We start from the raw sequence: 25,999 nt of genomic DNA, 5'->3' as shown, positions 1-25,999 counted from the left end.
CTTGGTGTATTTATTAGGGGTTTTCCCCTTATGTGTATGGAGGTTAGGCTATCAAAAACTCAGTTGAGTATCCTTAAAACTAACAGATACTTATCCATGCCTGTCACTGGATGGTTGTTCCAACAAGCTACTGAGGACTAACCTTTCCCCCTAAACTCCCTGCTGTCCTTAAGGTGGTTTCTCTTGTGGCATTAATCTAGCTCCCATAGCATCTGAGGGGGTTGTGCACGAACATATTCAGCATGATCCTTTGGCTCGTCATTCTAAGCAAAATTCTGAGATGTCCTCTGAGTGGGCTGGTTCAGTGATATGAACCAATGACCTGGACAAAGGGGGGTGACAGGAAGACTGGCTTATAACCTAGAACTGTTCTGCAACTGGCAACCAGTCAGGGAAGAGGAGGCCAGGTTTCCAGTGGGTCAGTCTCAGGAAAAGAGCATAACCTGCATGAAAATCTGTGCACCCAAGAAGACAACATGGCTAGAACATAGATAACCAACAATTTCCATGAGTATTAGATTGGGTATTTTCGGGCACTCCAAGCAGGTGGGTACCTAGGTCACAGGACATCAGAGGAACAGGGAAGGAGCTGACTTTATTGCTTGTCTGCTATGTGTTAGCCTATGTGCTGGGAGTTTTTCCAATATTATTACATTTATGTTTTTACTGTAGTTCTGTGAGATGGTGCTTTGAAGGTATTTCCTCTGAATCAAAATATTCCCCCCAGGAGGGAGGAGGGAAACTCAGGGGACTAGCAGTTAAGCAAACTTACAAAGCTCAGGAAGTTCATGAAAGGTGTATGACTTAGGAAGCCCCAGTAGTTACAATACTGGTGAGATCCGGTTCCAAGGTTATATAAGTAGCAAAGGGTTGCTGGGGAGGAGGAGACTCATCAACAGAGTTGCCTGCAAGTTGAGAAGAGAATTCCGGGGATGTAGCTTTCATGGGTTGTCACTTGTGATGGGGTATACTTTTCTGCTGTGGGATGGTCTGTATGGCAAATGTGTTGCTGATTGGTCAATAAATAAAACACTGATTGGCCTTTGGCTAGGCAGGAAGTATAGGTAGGACAAGGAGGAGAATAAAGCTGGGAAGTGGAAGGCTGAGTCAGAGAGACACTGCCAGCCGCCACGATGACAAACAGCATGTGAAGATGCTGGTAAGCCACGAGCCACGTGGCAAGGTATAGATTAATGGAAATGGATTAATTTAAGCTGTAAGAACAGTTAGCAAGAAGCCTGCCACGGCCATACAGTTTGTAACCAATATAAGTCTCTGTGTTTACTTGGTCAGGTTTGAGCGGCTGTGGGACTGGCAGGTGAGAGAGATTTGTCCTGACTCTGGGCCAGGCAGGAAAACTCAAGCTACACTTTTCTGTGTTTCAGCTGCTTTTGAATAAACGATGCTCCTACAAGTAAACCATTACCCATGTTCCTGTTACTAATCCAGTAAACTTGTTGGTCCAGCAAGCTAGACTTGAGTGGAGTAATCTCTTTGTTCACAGCCATCAGTGACTTATCTGGGGTGAATAGATGTCTCTCCACATTTCCCCAGGGACAGAGACACAGCAGGTGGGATAGCCACAATGTCATTTTGTGTTTTGAAGAACTCAAGGCACGGAAGGATGAAGGCTCATTTACGTTAGTTTTGAGATTTCCCTTGAACCTCCACGCTCAGAGAAATGAAGTAGCACATCTTTTCCCTTTTCACTCACATTTGTGTTTCATACCCGCTCTTTTGATTATATTCTTTGAAACATATAGAGTGGCAACAATATCTGAATTGACTGAAGAAACAAGCCTTTGGGCATGTCAAAAGAAATCTGTTGGGCAAAATACTTGCTAAAGACTAGTTTTCCAAACATTCATTGAGCTACTAAAAATTAAATTTAGCCAGCTCCATCAGTCCTACATGGCACCTGCTGTATCTGTGCCCGTTACCAATGGAACAGCTATTTTTGTAATTGGGGGCACCTGTCATTTTGTTACAGCTAACTGACGCAAGGCTCTCATTTCCGATGTTTTAAGTTATATGAATGTCATCCTCATTGGTCAGACAGATGGATGCAGAACCTTGACACATAGCTTCTTATTCTGTTATCCTGTCTGGAGCCTTTTATTCTGCGGCTGTCTGTGTATCTGCTTCTGGGGACAGGCTTTTAACAATATTTTTAAAGGCATGCTGTCTTGTGGATGAAAGGATAAAGCAAGCAACGTGGCAGAGATTGATCAGGCTAGAAAAAAAGTATCGACCCTAATGAAATTTTCTACCGGCAAATCCAGTTTAATGATCCAGAGGAAGCCGTCTTTATTGCCCTTTTAATAGTCTGAGCTAGCTGTGTCTTTGGTCCTGTCATGGGAGATGTCTGGAAGTGAAGCTATCTTAATCTTAATGACATTAAAACTGTCTCCTCTTACATCCCAGGCAGCTCCGGGCAGCCCCTAATGCATCTTGGCTCTCTCGTGCTCATCTACATCTGTCAGGTATCCGGTAACCAAAAGGAGACTTTTAAACTTGAATGTGGTGGAGTAAAGTAATTTTCGCAGCCTTTTATCAGCTAAAACTACCTGGTGAAGAGCGTTGCTAACCACGTGCTGCTTTTACCAAAGCATGCACAGCTGTATCTGTTAAAACATGAGGCTGCCCCCAGGGTGCTGGGCAGCTTGCGCTGCAGAAGCTGTTAGAAGACTGACTTGTTACAGTTTGTGTATGAAGTGAACAAAAGGTTCATGTATCAGTGCCTTTGCTCCCTGAAGCAGAGAGAGGTGGGGCTTTGGGAATGGATTAGTTTGATTTTGGATTCAGATTTTGAATAGGTGAACGGTGGAAGGTGAGGCTGGTTGGAAGAAGCAGCTCACCATTCTTGGAGGGATTAAGATCTTGGTTTTCTGTGGATTCCCTCACCTCCTTCTGGCTACCACAAAGAAAACAGCTTTCTTCTTCCATGTCCTTCTGACATGATGGGAACCACAAGCCCAAACCAAGCTTCTCTGAATTGTTTCAGGTTTTCTGTGATGAAAAAGATGACTAATGTACGTGGTCTCAGTGGTCTGTTGCGAGTGCCCTGTGCTCTGTCCCTTGTCCCTATTTTACCACTCTAGATAATGTCTGCTTCTGCTGAGGCTTTCCTCTGAGGCTTTCCTTCCCGTTTGCGGGTTTTCAGATGTCTACCATTTTCAAATGAACCCTCTCTTTCTGTTCCTTTTCTGTTTACTGGATGATCTTTCATTTTAGGATGATGAATAGACATTCACTTTGGTATTCTGAATCCAGACGTTCTCTCACTTTTTTTTTTTTCACAAATAAGAACCATAAGCAAAGATTAAGAGGGTCTTACTTAATCTCCCACTTTCACTTGCCACGTGAGTTACTGACCTTCACACCGCTAAGTCTGGTAGACGATTCTGGGTTCATCTCACATGATTTTTAAGAAGCATTTGATGCACTAATCTTTTTCTCTCTTGAGGGGCTTTCTTTACCTCCTTCTTAGGTTACCACACTCTTTCTCCAAACTAATGAATGTTGGAGAACTTTAGGCTTAGTCTCAGTTCTTTCTTTCTATTTATTTTACTATGTATATGAGTTTATCAGTTCTTAAGATTTTAAACACCATTCATATGCAGACAACTCCCAAATCTACGTCTTTCCATGTCAGACCTAGCTCCTGAGTTTCAGATTCAGTGTCCAGCTTTTTCTTTAGCATCTCTATTTGGCTATCTAATGAACATCTCAAACTCAAGATGATAAGCCCAAAACTTCCCTATCATTTTGGCTACACCTGTTTAGAGAAGTGATTCTCTGTGGGTCACAAGCCCTTTGGTAAAACTCTGTCTCTAAAACTATTTATATTACAATTTATAACAGTAGCAAAACTACAGTATGAAGTAGCAATGAAAATAATTTCATTTTGGGGGGTCACCACAGCATGATTGTATTATAGGATCCCAGCATTAGGAAGGTTGAGAACCACCTAAAGTTTACATCAAAACTTTAGAGCATCTCTATCCTTCCAGTGATTCAAGCCTAAAACATGGAGTCATCCACTGTTCTATTCTTTCTGTCATGTCCATAAATAACCCATCTTATTTCAATATGGTCCAAGCTCAGACCACCTTTGCACTCACTAGACAGCACTCTCATATGACCTTGTCATCTCACCTAGATTGTGGTGGCCAGTTCTTAAGATAATTCCTCACTGGAACATTTGCACCAATAATCCATTCACATTCAGGCCGAGGGATCCTTTGGAAATGCAACCCAAGGCACATCACTTCTTGACTGAAAACTCAGAGGGCCCCAGGGACCTGGCCCCACCACCTTGCTCATCTTCTACATTGTCACAATTTATTCTGCTGCACTGCTGTCCCCAAACAAGACAGGCAGCTCTCATCCCAGGGCCTTCACACTTTCTCCAGAAGAAGCAATCTCTTTATCCCTCTCCTAGTCAGTCACATGACCCCTCAGGTCATACTCAAACCTCATCTCCCTGTGCTCACTGGCAGCTTTATGAGCATTTCTGTTCCTCATGACCTGATTGCTTTCTCTCTCCCATAGCATTTCCCCTCCTCTGTTGTCTACTTGTTAAACTTTTCTTTACTGCCGTACTGTTCATTCTTACCTCCTCTCCTAGGTTAAATTTGTCCCACAGGGGTGTGGCTTTCTTCTGTTTAGAACAGTCTGTGCATGCTGTGGTATGCAGTGGGCATGTAATAAACAGTGGTTGGATGTGAACAAGAGAGAACCAGCTTTGGACCTGGGTGCTGTGCTCTCCCGTGTCCTTGTTTGGGCTGCCCTGAGTTTCATGTGGTGACGTTTAAAGTGTATCCTTTGGTGTGTTGAGAAAAGGTCTTGACAGTTTGGTTTTTCCCAGGAAGGGAGTAGGGAAATGAGGTGGAGAAACAGAATTGCATCCTTCCTTTCTTAAGATGTTCTTGCTTTTAACATTTCCAGTTTCCCTTCTGTTTTGTTTTACATGAATTCTTGTCAGATGGTGTTTTCTTTGTCTCATTATATAAAAACACTCATTTCTAGTTGGAAATTGGGTTTGTTCTGCAACAATGCTTTCAGTTTCAAAGCCAATGATGTAATATGTTTCATTTATCCCAGTAAATGACGATGTTGGTGACACGTTCTTTCTCTTCCTACTGCTCTGCACAAATACTCCCATCCGCTGGCCCTTAAAACTCACAACCTGGTTTTCTGTTATAAGTAATATATGGACTATATTTGGATTTTTAAATGTTAAGTTTAAAAAGATATTCTTGTTTAGTTTTTATTATTTTTGTATGATTGGGTCAGTTGAAGCCAGTTAGCCTCATGATTTCTTTTCTGAAATTAAGACTTAGCATGGAGATCCATTAGACAGGATGGGCATGTTTCAGATTGCAGAGCTGAAGCTTTTGTGGCATATGTTTTCTAGGCCTTGAACACTGATGGTTACTCCCCAGAGCAGAAGTGAAGCTTTTAGATATGTCTTCAGATTCCTGAGGAGGGTTTGTGGGTGTAATGATAGGTATGAAGAATGCCCACCTATAATGTATAAACACTGCAAAGATGGCCAAATACCCAATTTTGTAATTTGTGGAGGTTTGAATCTTAAGACACAAGCATATTTCTACACTCTAGTTATCTCAGATATAATGGTATTTTATTATGAATGTTTTCTAGAAGTAATGGAAGGTCTTTTTTTTTAACATGTGGAATTTAAGTCAGACAGTTTTAAGATTATATATTAAAACACAGAATATGTGGAGGGAACATGACTGGTAATGTAATCATTTGGTCTTATTTTTGCATTGCCTGTTGGTCCTTTATTCCCTTGGCCCCAGTGAAATTCCACACTTGTCCTGGAGCTTTTCTGCCTACCCTTAGGCATTCTGATGATAATTTTAAGCACTAAACATACCCTTTATAGGTTTAATTAACACTCTAAGTTAGAATTCTTCTCCCTCTCCCCACCTGGAACCTGTACAGCCTAGAAGAAGGCGAGAGTAGTTTGGGGTATGGTGAGTTCCTCTACTTCTCTCTTTCTCTACTTTCTGTACCCCTCCCCATCCCTGGCCCCAATTCTAGACACCCTCTAAGAGGCATCTGTCTAAGGCAGTCTGTCATCCCCAGGAGGCAGCACTTAGCTAGCTGTGCCATCAAGGCAGATGGCCCAACACTCCACTTCTAGATTTTCCCAGACTAAAGTCAGGTCCCAGGTCACCGTGCTCCTCAGCCATAAGCGCTACCTTGAAAACCCAATGGCCCTGAAATTTCCCACCTCAACCAGGGTTGTGAAGAGCAGCCCTGCCTCCTCCCTGCTGGGGTGGATGGAGCTCAGAGCATGGGGGTTTCTTCAGATTTACCTTTCTCAACTGGATCCCTTCTCTTCCCTGCTCTCTTAAGCTCCATATTCTTGTGCTAGAGTGATCTCCAGATTCCTGGAACTGAGTGGAGAGGGGGTAAAAGGAAAGCCCCTTTTATAGAATAATTTCAGTCGTAAATGGAGTCAGGATGTCACCATCTCTCAGCTCCACTACAGCTGATGTCAGCAGTAAGGCTGTGGGGTGTCAGCTCTTCACACAGAGTCACACAGAGGCTTTGACTAAAAGTCAAAGAAATGGTGCCATAGTGGGGAATGCCTGCCAGGCTTCACCCTGCAAGGTTCACTTAAACTGAACAATAGTGGGACATGGTGACCCTTCTCAACCCTTGGAGAGAGACACCGGGGAACACCCGTGAAGCGTTCTTACCAAAGGTGCTTAGCTCCATCTAATCATGAGAAGGGGTTAGACAGACTGAGGTTGGGAGACATTCTCCAATACAACTCCCAGGACATTTTGTTTGTGTGGTCAAGGTCACTAAAGAGAAAATGGGGTAGACGAATCATTTTAGCTGAAAAGAGATTGAATAGTCACAACAAGACATCCTACACAACACTGTAGGAATCTTTATTTTCTTCCCCTCTCCTTTTTTAGTGCCGGGGTCTCATGGATGCTAGCCAAGTGCTGTACACTCAGCAGCATCCCTCGGTCTCACTCACTGTGGGATTTTCAGTCAAATTGTCCCATTTTCTTCTCAAGAAAAAAAAAAAACCAAGACAATACAAACACATCCCTTAAAGGACACTGGAGGAAACAGGAATGTGTCTTGAGTGCTAGATTGAGGGGGTATATTGAAATTCCTTGCGTATGACGACTGTGTCATTACCAATGTCCCATGTCATTTGTGATGACTCCGAGATACCGGAGAAAGTGTTCATGGGTGAAATGTTCACAGTGAGCAAGAGCGGGCATAGCCCATAGCAGCTTGATCCATGTAGAAGAAGCATATCAAGTGTTCATGCTTCCAACGTCTCTGTAATTTTTAGTTTTCTCAAAAACTTGGAGGAAGGAAAACAATCATGGAACATGCTCTCAACCTTTTCCTATGAAAACATAGACGTGACTTGTCACCTCGTTCTGATATTGCAATTGTGTCTTTGGACCTAGCTGAAACTCTAACTTCATCTTATGCATGTAAAATCTTCAAAACATAAGCATATGTAACAACAATAAGCACCTTGAAATATTTATGCTGGGTATTACAGTTCATAGGGACAATTCCATTTAAACGAACACAATTCTTCACAACGATGTTTGGAAGAGAATGTGATTTTTCCATTCTTCCCATTTATAAATGGGAATTGGAGGAGTTGGTCTAAGCAGCTCATCCAAATCCACATGGGGCACCTAAGTCCTCTCACTGTATCTTCTCAGCACACCTATAAACATCTAGGACTTTAACAAAACAACTCACTCCCTATTCTTTTTGTACAGAAAATAAGAAGGGGACTGTGAGATATTTGCTAATCCCATTGCCACTGTGTGAGAATTACAGATTATGGACTGTGCAGGAGCACCCTAATGGTGCTCACCCCATTAGGCATGCATGCTGTGGAACCCTTAGAGGCAATGCTGCTCAGTAATGACCTGCTAAGTTCTGCAGTCCCACCGTGCAGCCTAGAGCACCAGCGTGGGTGATGTTAGCCTCTAGTTCGATGCATGCCTCTGCAGATCTGCATGGGTGCAGGGAGGAACCTATGGAAATGGATTCTCCTGAGAGTGAGTCAACATGTCCTCAGAATATTGAGCTAACTCCTGTCACATCTCTTGATGTCTTTCAGGGAACTGACATCCCACAGAGGAAGTGCTCATGAGTCACCGATAGAATACTAAGCAGCTCTGTCTTCACCTGACAGCTGGGGTGAGCAGAAACAGTCTCTCATAGTCTCTCTCCACCCTGCTCCTCTCTCTCTCTCTCCATCTTTGTAATGGAAAACAGTTTAAGGAGAAAAGGGGAGGGGCAAAAACACCAACATGTAAAACTGCTGAGGTCCACAAACTAGAGAAGACATGCAGCCCTCCTTATTTCTCTTTCTGAGTATACTAGTAGGGGCTGACTCACTCTATTTTTACACCCGAATAAAGATGGAGAGATAAGGGAGGGAGAAATAGGAGAGAAAACATAGGAAGTTGCTAAGTTGCATAGAGTATTCTCATGTCCTTTCTCAAGACTATCCAGTCCCACTAAGATTTTATAGAATGACATTAGGAATCCAACTTCCGGCCACTGCTTAATTAAGAACTAGATTTTAGGAAGTAGTTTTCTTTACAGTCAGCTTCTTCCTCACATATATCCTTCAGCTTTGGCAACCTTAACTTTTCAGCATCCTGTAATTCTTCTAAAGCTCCTTTCTCAGTCCACAGATGTGGAAAAACAGGGTTAGTGATGGGTTCTCCATCGGGGTCCTACCCTTCTCCCGCTCTCCCCTTGCTAACTGGTAAGATTGCATCCCTAAAGCTAGCTCCCAAGGCATATTCCCTTATTTGGCCATGTCCTTATGCCTGGCTAAAACTCCAAGGTCCAGCAATCAAAACACCAAAGTCCAGCAATTAAAATTCATTATTTGGCTGCCCTGGCTAACATGTTCAGTCGGGACTTACCAACTCATCCTAGCATGCCTCCCCTGCTTTGTCTTTAAAAACCACTATTGCAGAGTGTCTGTCTCTGGCTCCGTCTCTGCCCTATCCAGAGGCAGCCTCTCCCCCTCCCTCTAGGGAGGGGTAAATAAACCCCCTTTGTGCTGAGAATTTGGTGTCTGGGTGTCTGCTGTGCCGACTCTGTCCCTTAAAATTAGTAACTACCATGTGATAGTAGTCAAGACATAGAAAGGAAAGAATGGGGATATGGGATATTCATAACATCTCTCCATGTGTTTTAATTTTTAAAATGAATTACTTTTATTTTATGTACATGAGTGTTTTGCCTGCATGGATGTATGTGCACCACCTGTGTCCCTGGTATTCACTAGGTCCCCTGGAGCTGGAGTGATTGATGGTTGAAAACCACCATGTGAGTGCCGGGAACTGAACCTGTGTCCTCTGTAAGAACAGCAAGTGACCCACTGAGCTCTCTCTCTAGTCTCCCAAGTGTGTTTTTGAAATCTGATCACAAGTGAAACACATGACAACTTAATAGGTTCTTCAGTTAGCTGCCGACTGGTGGTCTCCACTCTCGCCTTGAATATGCATTGCATAAGACACGTGAACGGTCCTTAGGTGTGCATCTAGGGAATCGGTGAACTGAACCACTGGCCAGCTGACATGTCCCTGTGTGTTTCCACCGACCCAGGTACTTTCCGCTGAGTGCTATTGTTCAGCTCTCATATCTCATCCCTATAACAACATCACTCTGGGGAAGGCCAAGGAGGCAGAGGAAGAACGGACCCCAGGACCTCTGAGTACCCTAAGATTTGGGCGTCTGGGTCTTTCCACAGGTCTCAGTCCTAATTGTTTTAGCCATCTCTGTCGGGTCTCTATTTGTTCTTGTGCTATATTTTAATTGATTTGATAAGTTATGTGATTCACGCATTCCATTCATTTATTTCTTTACAAATGTATGGTGTATGAAAGTGTGCATATGTCTGTGTGTGAGGTCATATGTAGAGGCCAGAGGAGGGCGTCTGGTGTCCTGTTCTGTTCTTCTCCCCTGTTATTCCCTCTCACTGGACGTGAACCTCATCAATTTGATCAGGATGGCTAGCTCCTGGGATCTGTCTCCACTCCTCAAGATCCCAGAGTTACAGGCATGTATGGCCATAGCTGCCTTTTATGTGGTTGTTGGGATTGGAACTCAGGTCCTTGTGCCTGTGTGGCAGGGCCTCTTCCCCATGGAGCCATCTCTCCAGCCCTAATGTAACTGTCTCAGTTATTATCTGTCTCCACAGCAAGCAAGAGTATTACAAGGGCAGTGTTTTTGTCAGATTTATTCACTCCCAGTTCTCCCAGGTGCCCAGAAAGTGCTTGACACATGGCAGGAATCCAGCAAATATCAACTAAGAATGAGCTGGTCGTCTGTGTTTTTTTGGAGATAACTTTGAAAATAGCTGTCACCACAAGACCAGCTTTTAGACTGAAGCCTGGAAAATCTGTGATTAAGTTCATGCAGGACAATATTCCAAGGAGAAAACAAACAGCTTATGAGACAGTTATATTGCCACCTCTGGCATGGTCCTTCCACGACCTCACAGACCCTGTTTAGCCCAGTAACTTGGCCTTTGTTGGGTTATTATCATGTTATAATTTCAAGGCCTCGGACGTCTCCCATAGTTACCTCTGAGTTACGTGTGTGCATTATATGGTGCACTCCACAAATAAGGCTTATGTTTCTTTGCCCTCAAGGTGAGGGAGGTGGTAGACCCACACCATCAACCCATCCCCACAGTGCTTTGCGTTTTATGCATTTTTAGTTTCAAGTGAGGAACTGAGCCTGACTAGGGACGGTAACCTATGTCGTGTGACTGTGGACAAAGCCTGGGTTTGAAATTGTCTCTTCCGCTTTGTCCTCCTGGCTGAAATACTGCTCCGATGAGGAGACCCATCACAGACCACAGGGAGAAACACCTTGGGGTGAACTCCACCTCTCTCCACGGCTGCTTCTCTTTTTCAGCTTCAGCTACTATTCTGTCAGGCTGGGTTCAAAAGTAATGGACGTATTTATTTGGTGGAGGGAATTTCAAGACAGAGCAACAATCATGCTGTAGCATCGTTATTGCTGGCTGCCGTGAGCCAGGTTCACAGTAAGAGTCAGGGACAAAAGCAGAACAGAAGGAAGTGAGAAAGATTTACTTGGGCCTGAAAATGTACAATTTAACATATGTGTATTCAAAGTTGCAGACAAATCAAATAGAGACAAAGGGGTCATAACTGTTAAAGAAATTAGTATCACTAACAAAAGCAAAATATTTTGCACAGAGGAAATAGAAAGATGTCTTGTGGGAAAGATCTCATCCACTGAAGCCTCTGGGGTATAAAAATGCAGACTTATCTGTAAGACTTACTCTGAAAGGAAGCCTGGAAAGAGAGAGTAGCCAGGGTGCCTTGCTGGAAACAGGGAAGTGTTTTTCTACACCCAGCGTCAAACTACCATGAGGCCCGTGCCGCCATGGCCTAAGGGGGCCTGCTCACTTCTCAGACTCAAGCAGAACTTGGCATCATCCACATGATATTGGCTTTTCAGGCACACAGAACACAAGAATTGCAAGTAAAAGCGAGACAGTGTGTGTGTGTGTGGGGGTGGGGGGGCAGGCGGATTGGGAGCCCCTGAGTAGGCTGTGCAGGAAGCTGGGAGTGTAAAGCAAGTTGAGTCAGAGACCCCAGGAGGTGTGGGATGTCTGCTGAGGAAGTCTGTAGTGAACAAATGGAGCCAGTTCAGGAGGGAGAGTATGTGTGTTGCAGGCAACAAGAGGTGGGCTGCTCCGGTGCACTGGAGCTCAGATGATGCCATGTGCCCTGAGTGCTAGACACAGAGCTGTAGGATTTCACGTTTCCCTCCTGGGTTCTGATCTTGCTCTTGTCAGTTTTTCCTCACGTTTCCCACGTCCTGCCTTTTGTGGTGGGATGTCTACTCTGTGCCATTGCACATAGGAAGTGTACAATTGAGTTTATTTTCTTAGGGACTCACAGCTAAGAGACTGACTTAAGAACCAGTAGAATCGGGCGGTGGTGGCGCACACCTTTAATCCCAGCACTTGGGAGGCAGAGCCAGGTGGATCTCTGTGAGTTCGAGGCCAGCCTAGTCTACAGAGCAAGTTCCAGGATAGGCACCAAAACTACATGGAGAAACTCTGTCTCCAAAAGCTAAAACTAAAACTAAAAAAAAAAAAAAAAAAAATCAGTAGACTCTTGGGATTTTGGACTTTTAAACAGAAGTTGGACAGTTAAGACTTGGGGGGCTCCTTGAAGCTGGGCTAAATGCTTTTGTAAATATGAGCCTCTGGGGGTCGGGGCAGAATCTAAAATAGTTCCCACAGGCTTATATTTTGAACACTTGTACCCAACTGATGGCATTAATTGGGGAGGGTGTGGAACCTTTGAGAAACTGAGCCTGTCTGCCAGAAGTCACTATGGGCATTCTTGAAAGCTTACAGCCTGGCTCCCAGGTCTGGCCTGTCTCTGGTTCCTGGGATGTTGGAGACAGCAGAGCCTCTGCTGCATGCTCCCTGCAATGACTTCCCTGTGATGATGGGCCGCAATGCATGCTGCCTGTGATGATGGGCCATGCTGCATGCTGCCTGTGATGATGGGCCGCGATGCATGCTCCCTGTGATGATGGGCGGTGATGCATGCTCCCTGTGATGATGGGCCATGCTGCATGCTGCCTATGATGCCTTCCCTGGGATGATGGACTGAAATATCTCTTAGAAATTTCTCAGAACAGCTTGAGTTGTTTCTGCCAGGCACTGTAGTAGAGCCACACAAAGGGGACTGATACCCCGGCTTCTGTTGGAGTGGGAAGAGTTTGTTTGTTTTTCTTGTGTTTTTTTTTTTTTTTTTTTTTTTTTGCCTCTGTGATCATCCAGGGTAGTTTCCCCCGACATGTAGCTCTTGAGTGTTTGAAATGTGTAGGTCCAAATTATGGTGTGTACTGTGGATTTCAAAGACTCAGTAAGAAAAGAGTGAATTTTCACATTTAAAAAATGACTACATATTGAAATAATAATTTTGTGGTACATGTAGTTAAAATACTATTGTGATGAAACCCATCTGTTTATTTTACATTTTTTAGTGTGTTTAATAAATAATTTAAATTGCGTAAGTGTCTTGCATTGTATCTTTCTGGGACAGCATCATCATATAGCTTGCAGAGGGTTTCTTCTTGCTGTTATTATAATTTTGGGGACAAGGCGGGGGCACCCATCAGGGGTGATAATGAAAGTTAAAGCCTGATGCACTGATCAGTTGAAGCGAAATGACATATATAAATTTCAGGTGGTTAAAGTTTTTGTTCTAGAAACTTTACTTTGAAAGATAAACTACCTGGGTCCAGTATTTTATAAGTGATAAAATACTGACAATTTAAGCTGTTGAAATGTTTTCTGTGGTTTCTTGCTTTCTGAGTTGTTAGGGATATCCTAGATGCCCAAATATCCATAGATTCCTGTTTGAACGTAGCAACAGTAAAAAAACATGACTTATGAAGAAATTAATATTTATAGAACTTGCTGCTTGATTAATACTGTGGGAATCAATGGGACTAACTTTGGTCTTCCCACTCTTATTTGAAATAAAGACATCTGGGTTGCTTTATGCCTGAACTAGCCTGCAAGAAGGAGAACATGAGCAGTGTGAACAGTAATTAGTATAGACATAATATTCAATGATGCAGGAATTCGAGGAGATTAGTTTTGGCAATGAGTTCTAAATGAAAGGACTTGATTTCAAGCCTGTTTTTAAATTAAGTTTTTATTAAAATGTAATTTAAGTTGAAAAACATCATCATATTCTGTCAGTAGATTTTAAAAGTCTATATATTAAAGGGTTCTACTTTTGCTATTATTCACAAGTGGTCCACACTTCACAGCTATCTCCATTTCACAACTATAGTGGTACTCAATGGCTTTCTTCCCGGATAATTACCCTGCATTTGGCAACAGTAGAAAAACAAGCCCAAACCCTCCTAGCATGGGACACAGCGTCTCTGCCAGTCCACGGGCAGGTGACTTAAGTTGCATTGAACCTTCTCCTATAGTGGGCACAAGAGAAGAATCTGAAATGCATGCTGACTTACGAAGTGAAAGAATGAACAGTTTGAGTTTCAGAGAGACAAGGAACTCTCAGTGATTCTACTAGGAGGCAGATATTGTTATAAGAAGGGAGACACAGGATGCGGGGCTGAATTTTTTCCTACGATTGGAAAACATGCCACCATTGCCAGATAGTATAGCGGAGACAGATGGTGTGGCAGCTGCTGTGAAGGAAAGATGCCTTACTACTAGGTGAACCATGAAAAATAACGAGAAGGACGGAAGGAACGGCACACAAGCTCCTCTCTGCTGTCACATCTTCCCTTCACCACAAAATGTCTAATTGTATTCCATCAGGTGGCAGATTGCAAATGAAACGCCTTCTAGTTTTCTCCACTGACTGCACACTTGGAATTCACCACCATTCTCTCGACAGGACTTGCTTTTTGTCTTTTGATTTTTTGGCAAGAATGGAAGGAGCGATGGGTAGCAATGACTCATGGGATACATGATGTCCATATATGGTAAAGAAGGTGGAAAGACTGATCTTTTTCTGGCTCAATTGGTTGCAGTTTGATATGTAGAAATTGGCCAAAACTCATCTTGGTTTATTTTAGAGACGCCCCCAATTAACACTGATTCATGCTACAGATCACATAAATGGGGATGGCATTTTAATCATATTCAAATGGAAGCTATTTAAAAATGTGACTTAGAGATACCCAAAGTGGGCACACACATGATCTTGACATTCGCATAGTTTGTGTCCAGTGTTCCCTGTTGGTTGTTTTATTACACTTCCTTGGGTAATCAGCAATGGTGAAGGGGGCTAGTGGTGCCCTGGTTGGGCTGCCTCAGTGGGGAAATGCTTCGGCCTCTCCACTTTAAAAGAAATGTGCCAACTCTATAGATTTGGAAAGGGATGGTTAAGTGAATGAAGATCTGCAAATGCTGAGGCCCTGGAGTTTTGATTCATATGCATTTAAACAATATCTGCCTAATAATTACTGTTGTACAACTTAAGCAAATAGAAATGGATTCAACTAAGTTGTGATGTATGGAGACAATAAAGACAATATCATGTAATGATATTAAAGATGATTTCTTCACTATTATTTAAAGAAATTGGCTACAAACCCTATCGGGCTCAGGTAGCAGCAATCTATTCTTTAAAAAAATACCTGGAAACTTCTTTTAACTAAATTTCAGCATATCATTGGTGTTTATACAAGGGGCACTTAACCTGTTAGCATCACGTAGCTGGAGAATTTCCTTCTTGTTTTACCCACATACTGTAACTATGGTTTTTCTTTGAGAGACCCTTGTAATACGGCTCTCCTTTTGTAGATATAGTGTAGCTTATATTTCCTGATTGAGGGATGATAATATAGCTCTAAAATTAAAGGTAAAGTAGGATGCAGGAAGGGTGGGGAAAAAAAAAAAACAGCAAAAACCCAGCTATCTGCTGTCCTGTGTATATACGTGATGTAGTTGTAAGACACCATTCCGAAGAGGACACCAGCCACCAGGCACTTCCAGTGGGAAATAATTAGCCTTTCAGAATCCACCACCTTTTGGGTTCTTTGGTAGTTCTGCTGACTACATGGCTTTAGTGCTCTGTTTTAATGTGTCTTTGTGAATGATGTGACCACATAGTATCCTTGAAATAAATATCTCTAATACAGTTTATGATTTGCTTTATCAAACAATCTTTGTTTTGACAGATATATACACACATATGTATGATATATAAACAGTATGTATATAGATAAAGTTATCTGTGTATAGTTTCTCTGTAGCTGGAAAAGATAAATGGCAAAGCAATAAAAAAGATTTAAAAAAAAGAGATAAATGTCTCTAATTTTTTTTTTTTTTTTTTGTGTGTGTGTGTGGTCAAAAATGCAACCTAGAGAAATTTCTATGAACTTTAAACATTTATATTTTCCTTAATTTCTATGACCTGACAGCAAGGATAAATCTTCACAGAACTGAATTTATTACAACAATGTGAACAGCTTTTTGAATTATCAAAGACAAAATTGCTTTAAGTGTAATTTTATGTGGACTATACTATTTGAATGCTTAACAAATTGATAGTCCAAATGTTGTAAAACTTAACAACAACAAAAACCCCAAACCAACCAAATACTCTCTGTTCATCTAGAAATATCTCTATCCTCAGGTCACTGTGATCCACATGCTTGGAAATCTCAATAGCCTTTTCCATTTTGTGGTCCCAAGCCATCTTATTTCCCAGCCATCTCAGGCAGGCTTGAAAAACAAGCACAATGAAGGAAATGTGGCTTTAGGAATGTTCTGAAAGTTTTCCCAGGGGACAAACTGTGGTTTTCTGACAGAAGGTGACAGTTGGACAGCTTTGCTGAGCATCAACAACCAAACCGCAAAAAAGAGCCTCATTCGAGCGTTCCTGTCAAATCTCGGCTCTCAGCGGCACTCAGCATTTATTACTCAGGAAACTAATCAGACTTAGCGTCACTGTAGAAAAGGAAGGTCGTCAGAGGAGTCCCTCGGAAAGGATGGTTGTGTTCTAAACCTCTTCTGATTCATTTAGTTGATGAAATCACGAAAGTGAAATGAATCTGGAGAAAATGAATACTTTGCAACCAAGAAAAGCCACCAAGAATAAAGGTAGAAGAGGTTAGAAGAAGGAAGAGGAGGAGAAAAAGTAGTCTATCTATTGGCTTTCAGGGTAAATGCAGAGGATAAAGGACATCGGAAAGGTTTTGCTTTTTTTATTCTGTCTTATCGGTCTGAATATTCATTACTTACTGTGAGTAGAAACAGTCTTCTGGCTAGGACCAGCAATTCTGCAGCTTCTTATTCTTATTAAATTTACTCACCTTCCATGGGGGTGTTGCTGTCCGGACGGTTTGCAAAGACCACGTCCACGTATTCTAGCTGCAGCCTCTGGAGGGAGCCTTTCAGTCCTTGGGGCAGAAGCAGAAAACAGAAGAAAACATAGCAAAAGGCCCGAAGAGTCCAGATGGGAACACTATGAGGAAGGGCTTGAGTTGGATTTCTTTCAAAAATTTACTTAAAAACAAACACTGAATTAGTTACAAAAATCCTCTGAAAAGGGCATAACAAGACCATAGGCAGGAATTATTCACTCACAGAAACACCAATCCGAGTTATTTACAGATGAACAACCTTCACAAGAGTTAAGGAAACCAGATGAGAGATGATAGGATCTGGTTTTTAGCGTATTAATGAAAAGAGTTGGCTAAGAAAGCTGGAGGGAAATCCACAAATCCAAGAATCAAACAGCCTAGACCTGTGGTTTTCAACCTTCCTAATGCTTCGACCCTCTCATACAGTTCCTCATGTTGTGGTGACCTCAACCACAAAATTATTTTTGTTGCTACTTCACAACTGTAACTTTGCTATTGTTATGAATCATAATGTAAATATTCATGTTTTCTGATGATCTTAAGCGACCCCTGTGAAGGATCATTTGCTCCCCAAAGGGGTCTCGACCCACATGTTGAGAAATGCTGACCTAGAGAGAGCTACCTCTTCTTGGGAGGGGAGGAGAAGTTAACACCTTAGACTTGGACCCAGTACCAATCTCACTAGGGTGAAATTCACTACTGGGTAGACCCCATGGCCCTTGCTCCCAGGCATTGCTCACAGAGTCTCTGGATCCACCACAGAGTAAGGCAGGAATCTCTCATCTTGGTGTAATGGACTTGGGTTCTCACCTCCACAACTGCCAACTGTAGCCAGAACTATAGCAGTTCTAAAGGCTGTAGCTTCAGGTGTGACACGATTTAGCACCAATCTTGCTAGCCAAGGGATTGCCTCCACTATTCACCCTCAACCTCAGGCAAAGAGTTCAAAGAGATTTCATTTGCAAGTCGTTTATGGCAGAAATAGGTGTAGAACTTTGACTTGAAACTCAGTGCTGGGGCTGTAGATCTCTCTGCAGCTAGAGCCTGAGTACCCAGGCAGAAGCCTGCATGTCACATGAGGTGCACTTGTGTTCCAGCTAGCATCACCAAGCATGGCTGCAGTGGTGTAGGCCAATGGTGGACCACAGCACCAGGCAGGCCAGAGAAGCATAGTTACACAGGTCTCAGCAAGCTGAGGGCTCCAGATGGGACCCAGAACTTGGCCGTTTTGGCTGGATCCTTTGTGGTGAGGCTCAGGACTGAGTAGAATCCTGTTGTTCCTGACCACAGCTTAGTGATTGTAGATGAGGTGTTTGGTCCTGCCTTGTTTCAGATGAAGTTTAGCTGATCTTGAGGTTGGATTGCCTTCTTTAGGCAGTCCTCCAATCTGTCATGTGCAGCATACCAATTGCTGACTTGTAACAAACCTAAACTAGGGACGCCATCTTTCCCAAACAGAACAGCAGCTCTGGTTTTGGAGTTACCAGGACTAGCGCCGTCTAGTGTTGGAACAGTGGCAATGACCACAGGCTCCCAAACGAACAGCCTTCTTAGATTTGGCGGAAGACCAGGAACCCTTACAGCGCAACAGTGAAACTGGAGTGTGGGCCTGACATTTCAATGCATGGATATTGTCAGATACTAACAAGTCTCAAGAGCTTCCAGGGAACTGTGAGACGCCAGAAGCTGATGATGAGGTAATGTTTATGTGTGGCCTCTTGGACAAGAATTCTAAACAGCGATTTTCTGGAAACTTAATGAACTTCAAGAAAATACAGAGAGGCTGGGTATGGTGACACATGCCTGTCATCCCAGTTCTAGGAATGTTGAGGTAGGTGGATTGCAATTTAGAGGTCAGTCTGAGTGACATAATGAGATCCTGTTTTGTGAAATAGTCAGCTGAGATGGGGACAAATAGTCTCTCCCAGGGAAGAGCACACCAATTGGTTATCCAATACCAAATGCTCATCTCCGAAAATACATATACAAGCAATGTTACATAGGTTGTATTTATGAATGTAGGAATATATGTATATATATACACGTGTGTGTGTGTGTGTGTGTGTGTGTGTGTGTGTGTGTGTGTGTGTGTGTATGTATATGTATGTAAGTAAAAACGAATAATGAAAAACAGAGGCCATGATTTTGAAAGAGCAAGGAAGGATACAGGTGGTTTGGAGGGAGGAAAGGGAAGGGGAAATAAAACAATTATAATCTCAAAGGACAAAAAGAAATGTATTTTTTTAAAGCCACAAATGGGTCATGGATGGAAAATGTATTAGAGATAACCTACTGAAACATGGTCCTTAAAAACATAAGAGAAACCGGATGGTGACGCGTGCCTTTCATCCCTGCACTAAAGAGATAGAGGTACAGTTATGAGGCCAGCCTGGTCTACAGAGTGAGTTCCAGGACAGCCAGAGCTATACAGAGAAACCCTGTCTCGAAAAACAAAAACAAAACCCAAAACAAAAACTAAAAACACAAGAGAAGCCATTCAGTAATCATCAGGCAACCTTACTACAGAAAGTAAAGTGATTTTTTAAAAACTGAAACAAACCCTGGAGCTGGAAAGCACACTAAATGAAATGAAAATGGAATTGAAAGCATCCATAGCAGAATCCATGTAACAGAAGATGCAACCAACTCGAAGACAAGATATTTGAATATGCTCGGGGTGGGGATGGGGATGAAGATGTGTGAAGAATGCTCAAGGATCTTAAGAACATCATTAAAAGATCAGACATTCAGGTTTGGGGTTTCAACAAGGGCTTCAGAATCCTAGAGTTAAACATTTATTAATTGTAACAAGGGGCCGGGGAGATAGCTCAGCATCTAATAAGCCTTTTCTGCTCCGCCAGGGTACCCCAGTTCAGTTCTCAGCACAGTTGACTGGCATACAATAGCCTGTAACTCTAGCTCTCTTCTGGCCTCGAGCACACCCCTGCACACACACACACACACACACACACACACACACACACACACACACGTGGCATCTACTCACACAGACATAAATACATACACATAAATTTAAAAAAGAGATACAAATAAATTTATGAAAGATATAATGCCATGAATGGTGGTGAATGTGCTGAGAAAGAGCAACAATCCAGCACTCGGGCCTACGGAGGACATCTACACCGTCCTTTTCAGTGCTCAAGGATCACTGTAGAAAGAGGGGTCAGGAAGAATGCGGGAGCCAGAAAGGCTGTGAAATGTTAGCTTCTGGGTATGACGCAGTCAGTGCAGCCATGATTTCAGTGCTGTGTGTGGCTGTCTCCACTGGACTTGTATACCATTGAATATCAGTTAATCATCATGGGCCCTACCCCTTCCTGATGAACTATTGCCTTCTGGTGGACTCTGGGGGAGGCTCAGTCATTATATTTAGTTGTGTCCCTATGTGTGACTCCAGTTCCAAGCTCATGATCACAAGACTTCTGTGGATAAACTCAGGGTGTCACAAAAGAAAACAAAAACACATGAATGTAAGAAAGAGACTTCTGGGAAGAGGGAATATTGACAGTTAGAGGAAGATGGGAGAGAGGGAAGAGAGGGTAACCAGAACGTGTTATGTACATGTATAAAATTGTCAAAGAATACATTTAATAAAATGTGTAATAAAAACTAATTCTATAGGAATAAACATGGTTTACACATACAAATGAAGGAATATTTGCCCACTATCCATCTGATTAAGGATATCAAGAATACTGAAGAAACTCAGCTCAGTAGCAAATCATTACTACCACCACCACCACCACCACCACCACCACCACCATCATCATCATCATTATCATGATTCAATTATGAAATGGGTAATGGGCTGAAACACACATTTCTTAAAATAAATGAAGAAAATGTGGTATTTATATATAAATATATGTTCATGTGTATCATATTTAACCACTAAAAGGGGATATGTTATTATTTATGACAACATGAATGGAAAGAAAAACATTATTCTAAGTTAAAAAAACAGTTATAAGAAGACAAAAAACAAATGATCTTACTTATATGAAGAGCTAAAAAGATTATGTTGGGGAATGGAGAGATGCTCAACAGTTAGAAACTGAGGGTCCTCTTAACACCTTCATGGCAGTTCACAGTTGTCTGGATCTGCACTTCCAGAGGGACCTGGAGACATCTTCTAGTCTCCTTGGACACTACAGGCACATCGTGCACATATATACATTCAGACATAATGCTCCTACACACAGAATAAAAATAAATCTAAAGAAAGTGGAATAACGTTTATCAGATGCTGGATGTGGGAAGTAGTGAGGAAGGGGAGATGGGGAAAGGTTGGTTAGCAGATGGATGCTAAGTTAAATGTGTAGAAGAAATAAGTTCTGCTGCACAGTAGAGCAACGCTCAGTAACAATGCACTGTGTATTCCAAAAACAGATTAGAATTTGAATGTTTCTAACAAAAGAAATGATAAATATTTGAGGGCTAGATTTGCTTATCTTTTCGTTGTTGTTGTTGTTTTTGTTTTTTGAGACAGGGTTTCTCTGTGTAACAGCTCTGGCTGTCCTGGAACTCGCTCTGTAGACCAGGCTGGCCTCGAACTCTCAGAGATCTGTCTGCCTCTGCCTCTCAGTGCAGGGATTAAAGGTGTGCACCACCACATCCAGCTGGATTTGCTTATCTTGATTTAAATGTTATCTAATGTGTGCATACACAAGATATCCCTCAAATAGGTGCAATTTTTTGATAAAAGTTTTAATTAAGAATAGGAAACATACATTGAATGCAATGATGTGTTAGTTAATCCCTGGAACCATTAAATTATATTAAAGGCTGACTTTGCTTCAACAGAGAAAATCTCAATCCTCTCTCATGGTGGCTCACACTCTCAGTGAGAACTCTGCAAGCCTGGGAATGACCTTCCACAGTGACACTGGTGGCCATAGCTGGAAGCTGAGTTTAGAATAAAAAGCAGCTTCTCTCCAAGGTTCTTTTTACTTCTTTCAATAAGTCAGGGAAAAAGACTGCCTGAACTCCACTAAATGAACGTATGTTTTAACAGTCATGTAAATAGGAGAGCAGATAAAGGTTATGTTCAGCACTTACTAATTCTATCAAATTAATTCTATCAAATGATCAAGCTACATCCTTTTATTGGTCCCTCCCTCTTTCTCCTTCTGTGACACTGGGTCTCGAACCTCGGGCCTTGTGGATGCTAGGCAAACTGTCTGGGACCAAGCTACATCTCCACTCACCTTTTTACTTTTCACTATGAGACAAGTTGCCCAGGCTGGCCTTCAATTTGAAGTCCCCCTCCCTTAGCCCCTAGGGTAGCTGGGATTACATGCCTGTACCAATGGGTCCAGCTTCATTTTTCCTTTATTTTGGAAAGAAACAAAATGCCGGAAGCCATAAGAATGTAAGCTCTAATAGAATGAAAAGAATGGAACTCAGGGAATCTGGAAGCAATAGCTTATGTTTCAGTCCTAAACATTTGGTCAAATTCTTAGGAACATTCAGGAAAAATTAATTAATTTCACTAATATTAATACTTCCCCCAAATAGAATATATTATATATAATATCATGCAGCCAAAAGGAGGGCAACATTCAGGGAACTGTTTTATCTCATTCCCAAGAGGCACGGCAGTCCCTTATCAGCCTCTTTAATCCCTCAGGAAGATGGAAGGTTTTCTCTTTTTATTATAAGCATAAAATTAATTGCCTGTTAAATGAGGCTCTTATAAATTTAAATTTGGCTCATTTAAGTTTGATTTTCAAACTAGTTTATTGGATAGCCACAATTACTTTTCACACAGACAAATGGAATGCTGGAATAGAGCCCCGGAAATATTTTTTATTCATTGAGAAAGGGTGCTCTGCGGTGGCTCCTGTTAAAAGCTTTGATGAGGAGGTCAGGGCAGATGGTCAAATAACTCTTTCATGGTGCAGATAGCACCACCTTACTCAAGGAGCAGCTTGAAAGGAAATCCACCTTTTAAAGTACCATGATATAAACCAATTTTGGGAAAAATGCTATGTAGACAGAACATAAGACACAGGAAACCAAACAAAGAAGGTTTGAAATCATTCTTGGTGATTAAAACAATTGTTTTTGTGACTTAGTTCTGCAACCTGTACCTGGGCTAACAAACTTACCATCTTACGAACTGCCACTGCAGTTCTAGAGAATGCTGTCTGAGGTGCTGGACAAAAATGTGATGTGGTAATTACACTGTAGTAAATATAATGTAGTATAACACTATAGTAGTCATGTCAGAGGGAGGGTTAAAGACCAAATGCCAAAAATGTCTCAGAACCCCTTGGCTGAAGGGAAGCGGAGGCATTACTGTGGTCTATGCCCATTACTTTGGTCCATGCCCAGCCCTGGAAAACAAGTGTCCTCCTTTCTGAGATGCCCCTCACCCTCACTGGGCCTCATTAGTGTGGGTAAGAAGAGGAGAAACCAGAGAGACTTGGCATCACTGCAGAACATGTACGCTTATTTATCATTTCACCTGGAAAATCTCCATTTGATCCCCAAAATGAGATCCCCAGATTCTAGGACTATAAAAATATACAGATACAGTCTTCTACCCCAAGGAGCCAAATGTGTCCACTGAGGGCATCCATAGGCCTATGTTCATTGTTCAGTTATAATGTCTATCCACAGCAATGACACAGCAGGTCCACCTCCCCGTATTTGGTCAACATTTGGTCATTCTTTACCCCTCAACTATTTCTCTGAAAGTACCATGTTTTGATGTTTTGGCAGAGATATAAATGTGTTCATTTGAGTGCATGAAGAACTGAGTGCTGGGTCAAGTTAATGGTCCCACTCTGACATGTGGGCCATTGTATCCCCAATAAGGGTCATTCTGAAAGTCTTCTGTGTATTTTGTAACTCATGGTACGTGTTTGGAATTTTATTCTTTGTGACACTTTGAAACACTGGCAAGGGATGCAGGAATGGTGGGGAGATGTGAACAAGAGATGAGGCAGGCCCAATGCAGTCAGATTTTCATATTGAACTGATGGCTTTGCCTGCTGAGTAGATCCCACAGAAACAAGACTGAAAGAGATGAATGCAACAGATTAAGCTCAGACTAAGCTGGCTAGACATGTTCAAATTCAGAACAAGTTGTGTACATAGAAATAATTGGACTGGACATTGTTATGGATACAGGGTACGCTGGCTACACAAAGCAACAATGACTCCTAGATTTACAGCCTAAGCCAGGTGGTTATAACTAGGCTGAGGGTCTGAGAGGCACTTACCATACATAGGGAGTGCTTGGCAGCTGGGTGGGCCACTCTTTATTTAAAGAAGGTAAATCATAGAGCTGGAGAGGGGCTGAGTACTGATGTGAGGTGGTATTAATGGTGAGCGATGTCTCAGGCTCGCTGAACTTCCTGTTTCCTAATCTGTCCAAAGAGGAAACTGTGCCAGGTGGTCCCTCCTCCCTCCTTCCTTCCTCTCTTTTTCCCTTCCTTCTCTCTCCTTCTTCCTCTCCCATCTGGAATTCTCTCTTTCCCTCTCACCCTCCTCTCCTCCTCCCCCCTCCCCTTCTTCCTTCTTGCCTGCCTAAGTAGCCCAGCCTTCTTTAGAGGTCTTGGTTCTCCTGACTTAGCCTCATGAATGCTGGGGTTAGGGTTTTAGGAGTGTACTGTTCCTAGCTTACACAGTCTTCCATTCTTGATCTTTCATGTGACTGCAAACCAAGTGAGGACATACAGCCTTTTCCTGCTTTTATGCTGTAGTCTTGGAGGAATAGGTAAATCACAGCACTACAAAGAGGTGCTCCACAAATGTCTCCTTAAGATCTATTTAAGGATTCGCTAAAATAAACCTTCATTTAGCAAATGTTTTATTGAGCACTGACTTGGAACCAGATATTATTATTTTAAGTTTAAATAGACATGCAAAAGTACTTTAATCCTGGCTCCACCACAGGAGTATGTGGGCAGCTAATAACAAGCTAAAGACACAGTTGCAGTGAGTGCACTTGCAGAGGCACTAAGGATCCTGGAAAATGAGTCCTGAAGGAGCAGAGACATGTTCTGCATCCTAGAAGTGGTACCTAGAAGTTAACTGGCAGAAGCTTTTCAAAAGTTCACATTATAACAAATTATATACTTTCAAATGACCACAGAAAATAGATCTGACTATTTTTCTTCTAGGTTCTGATATTATTTAGATTTATTAATTAATTTAGTTTGGTTTTTCTTTTTTTTTTAAAGATGTATTTGTTTATGTGTATGAGTATTTTGTCTGCATTTATATTTGCACTCCAAATCACATGAATCTACAAGTTACAGAGCTGCTATGTGGGTGCCAAGAATTGAACTTGGAACCTCAGAAAGAACAGTCAGTGCTTTTAATCACTGAGCCATTCTCTCCAGGCTTTTTAATTTTTTTATTGCTTCCCCCCCCCCCCCCCCCCCCCCCCCCCCCCCCCGCCCCCCAGACAGTGTTTCTCTGTGTAGCTCTGTCTGTCCTGGAACTTGCCTTGTAGACCAGATTAGCCTTAGCCTTGAACTCAGAGATATGCCTCCCCAGTGCTGAGATTAAAGGTGTGCACTACCATGCTCATCTTAGAACTAGTATTTTTGTGCAGGTTTCTAAAACAATGAGTTTATTGCACACTTTAAACAGAGGAGCATGGTTATAAGTGCATCAGCTGCCCAGTGTTGCTGCTTTACCCATGTATCAATAGCAAATTAGTGTATAGAGTCAAGTGTGCAAGGGCTCTATTTAAGTACACTGCTTAATCAAATCTATCATGTTCTTGCTTTCCAATCTAGCTTGGGAAAATGTCACATGATTTTTCTATATAGCTTCTAGTTTCGTCTGTGGAGTCGCCCAGTCACCTGCTTCTTTTATTAAAGGCACCTACTCTATTCAAATCACATGTAGCTTCATATTCCATTGTGAAACTTGGTTGTCATGAGTGGGCGTAAGTGTTCATGAACATAGTATATGGGAAAGGAACACTGTGATGACTCCCTTTGCTCAGAAAATGTATTCTTTAACTGAGAAATCATCGATAGTCTTTAAAATCATG

At 42.2% G+C, this 25,999-nt stretch overlaps 1 protein-coding gene across 2 annotated transcripts in view; it reads right to left on the bottom strand.

Moving 5' to 3' along the window:
* Kcnab1 (potassium voltage-gated channel subfamily A regulatory beta subunit 1) overlaps nucleotides 1-25,999 on the bottom strand; it is a 382,887-nt gene that overhangs the window by 35,609 nt on the left and 321,279 nt on the right. For both annotated transcript variants that reach the window (XM_052731508.1, XM_052731509.1), the window contains exon 8: nucleotides 16,912-16,998. In XM_052731508.1, coding sequence (XP_052587468.1) covers nucleotides 16,912-16,998 — 87 coding nt within the window. The remainder of the gene's footprint in view (nucleotides 1-16,911; nucleotides 16,999-25,999) is intronic.

This window comes from Peromyscus californicus, unplaced genomic scaffold (assembly GCF_007827085.1).
Source record: "Peromyscus californicus insignis strain IS unplaced genomic scaffold, ASM782708v3 Scaffold_9__1_contigs__length_137607984, whole genome shotgun sequence".
Taxonomy (NCBI): domain Eukaryota; kingdom Metazoa; phylum Chordata; class Mammalia; order Rodentia; family Cricetidae; genus Peromyscus; species Peromyscus californicus.
The sequence above is the reverse complement of the archived record's forward strand: the minus strand, read 5'-3'. Positions and strand labels throughout refer to the sequence as shown.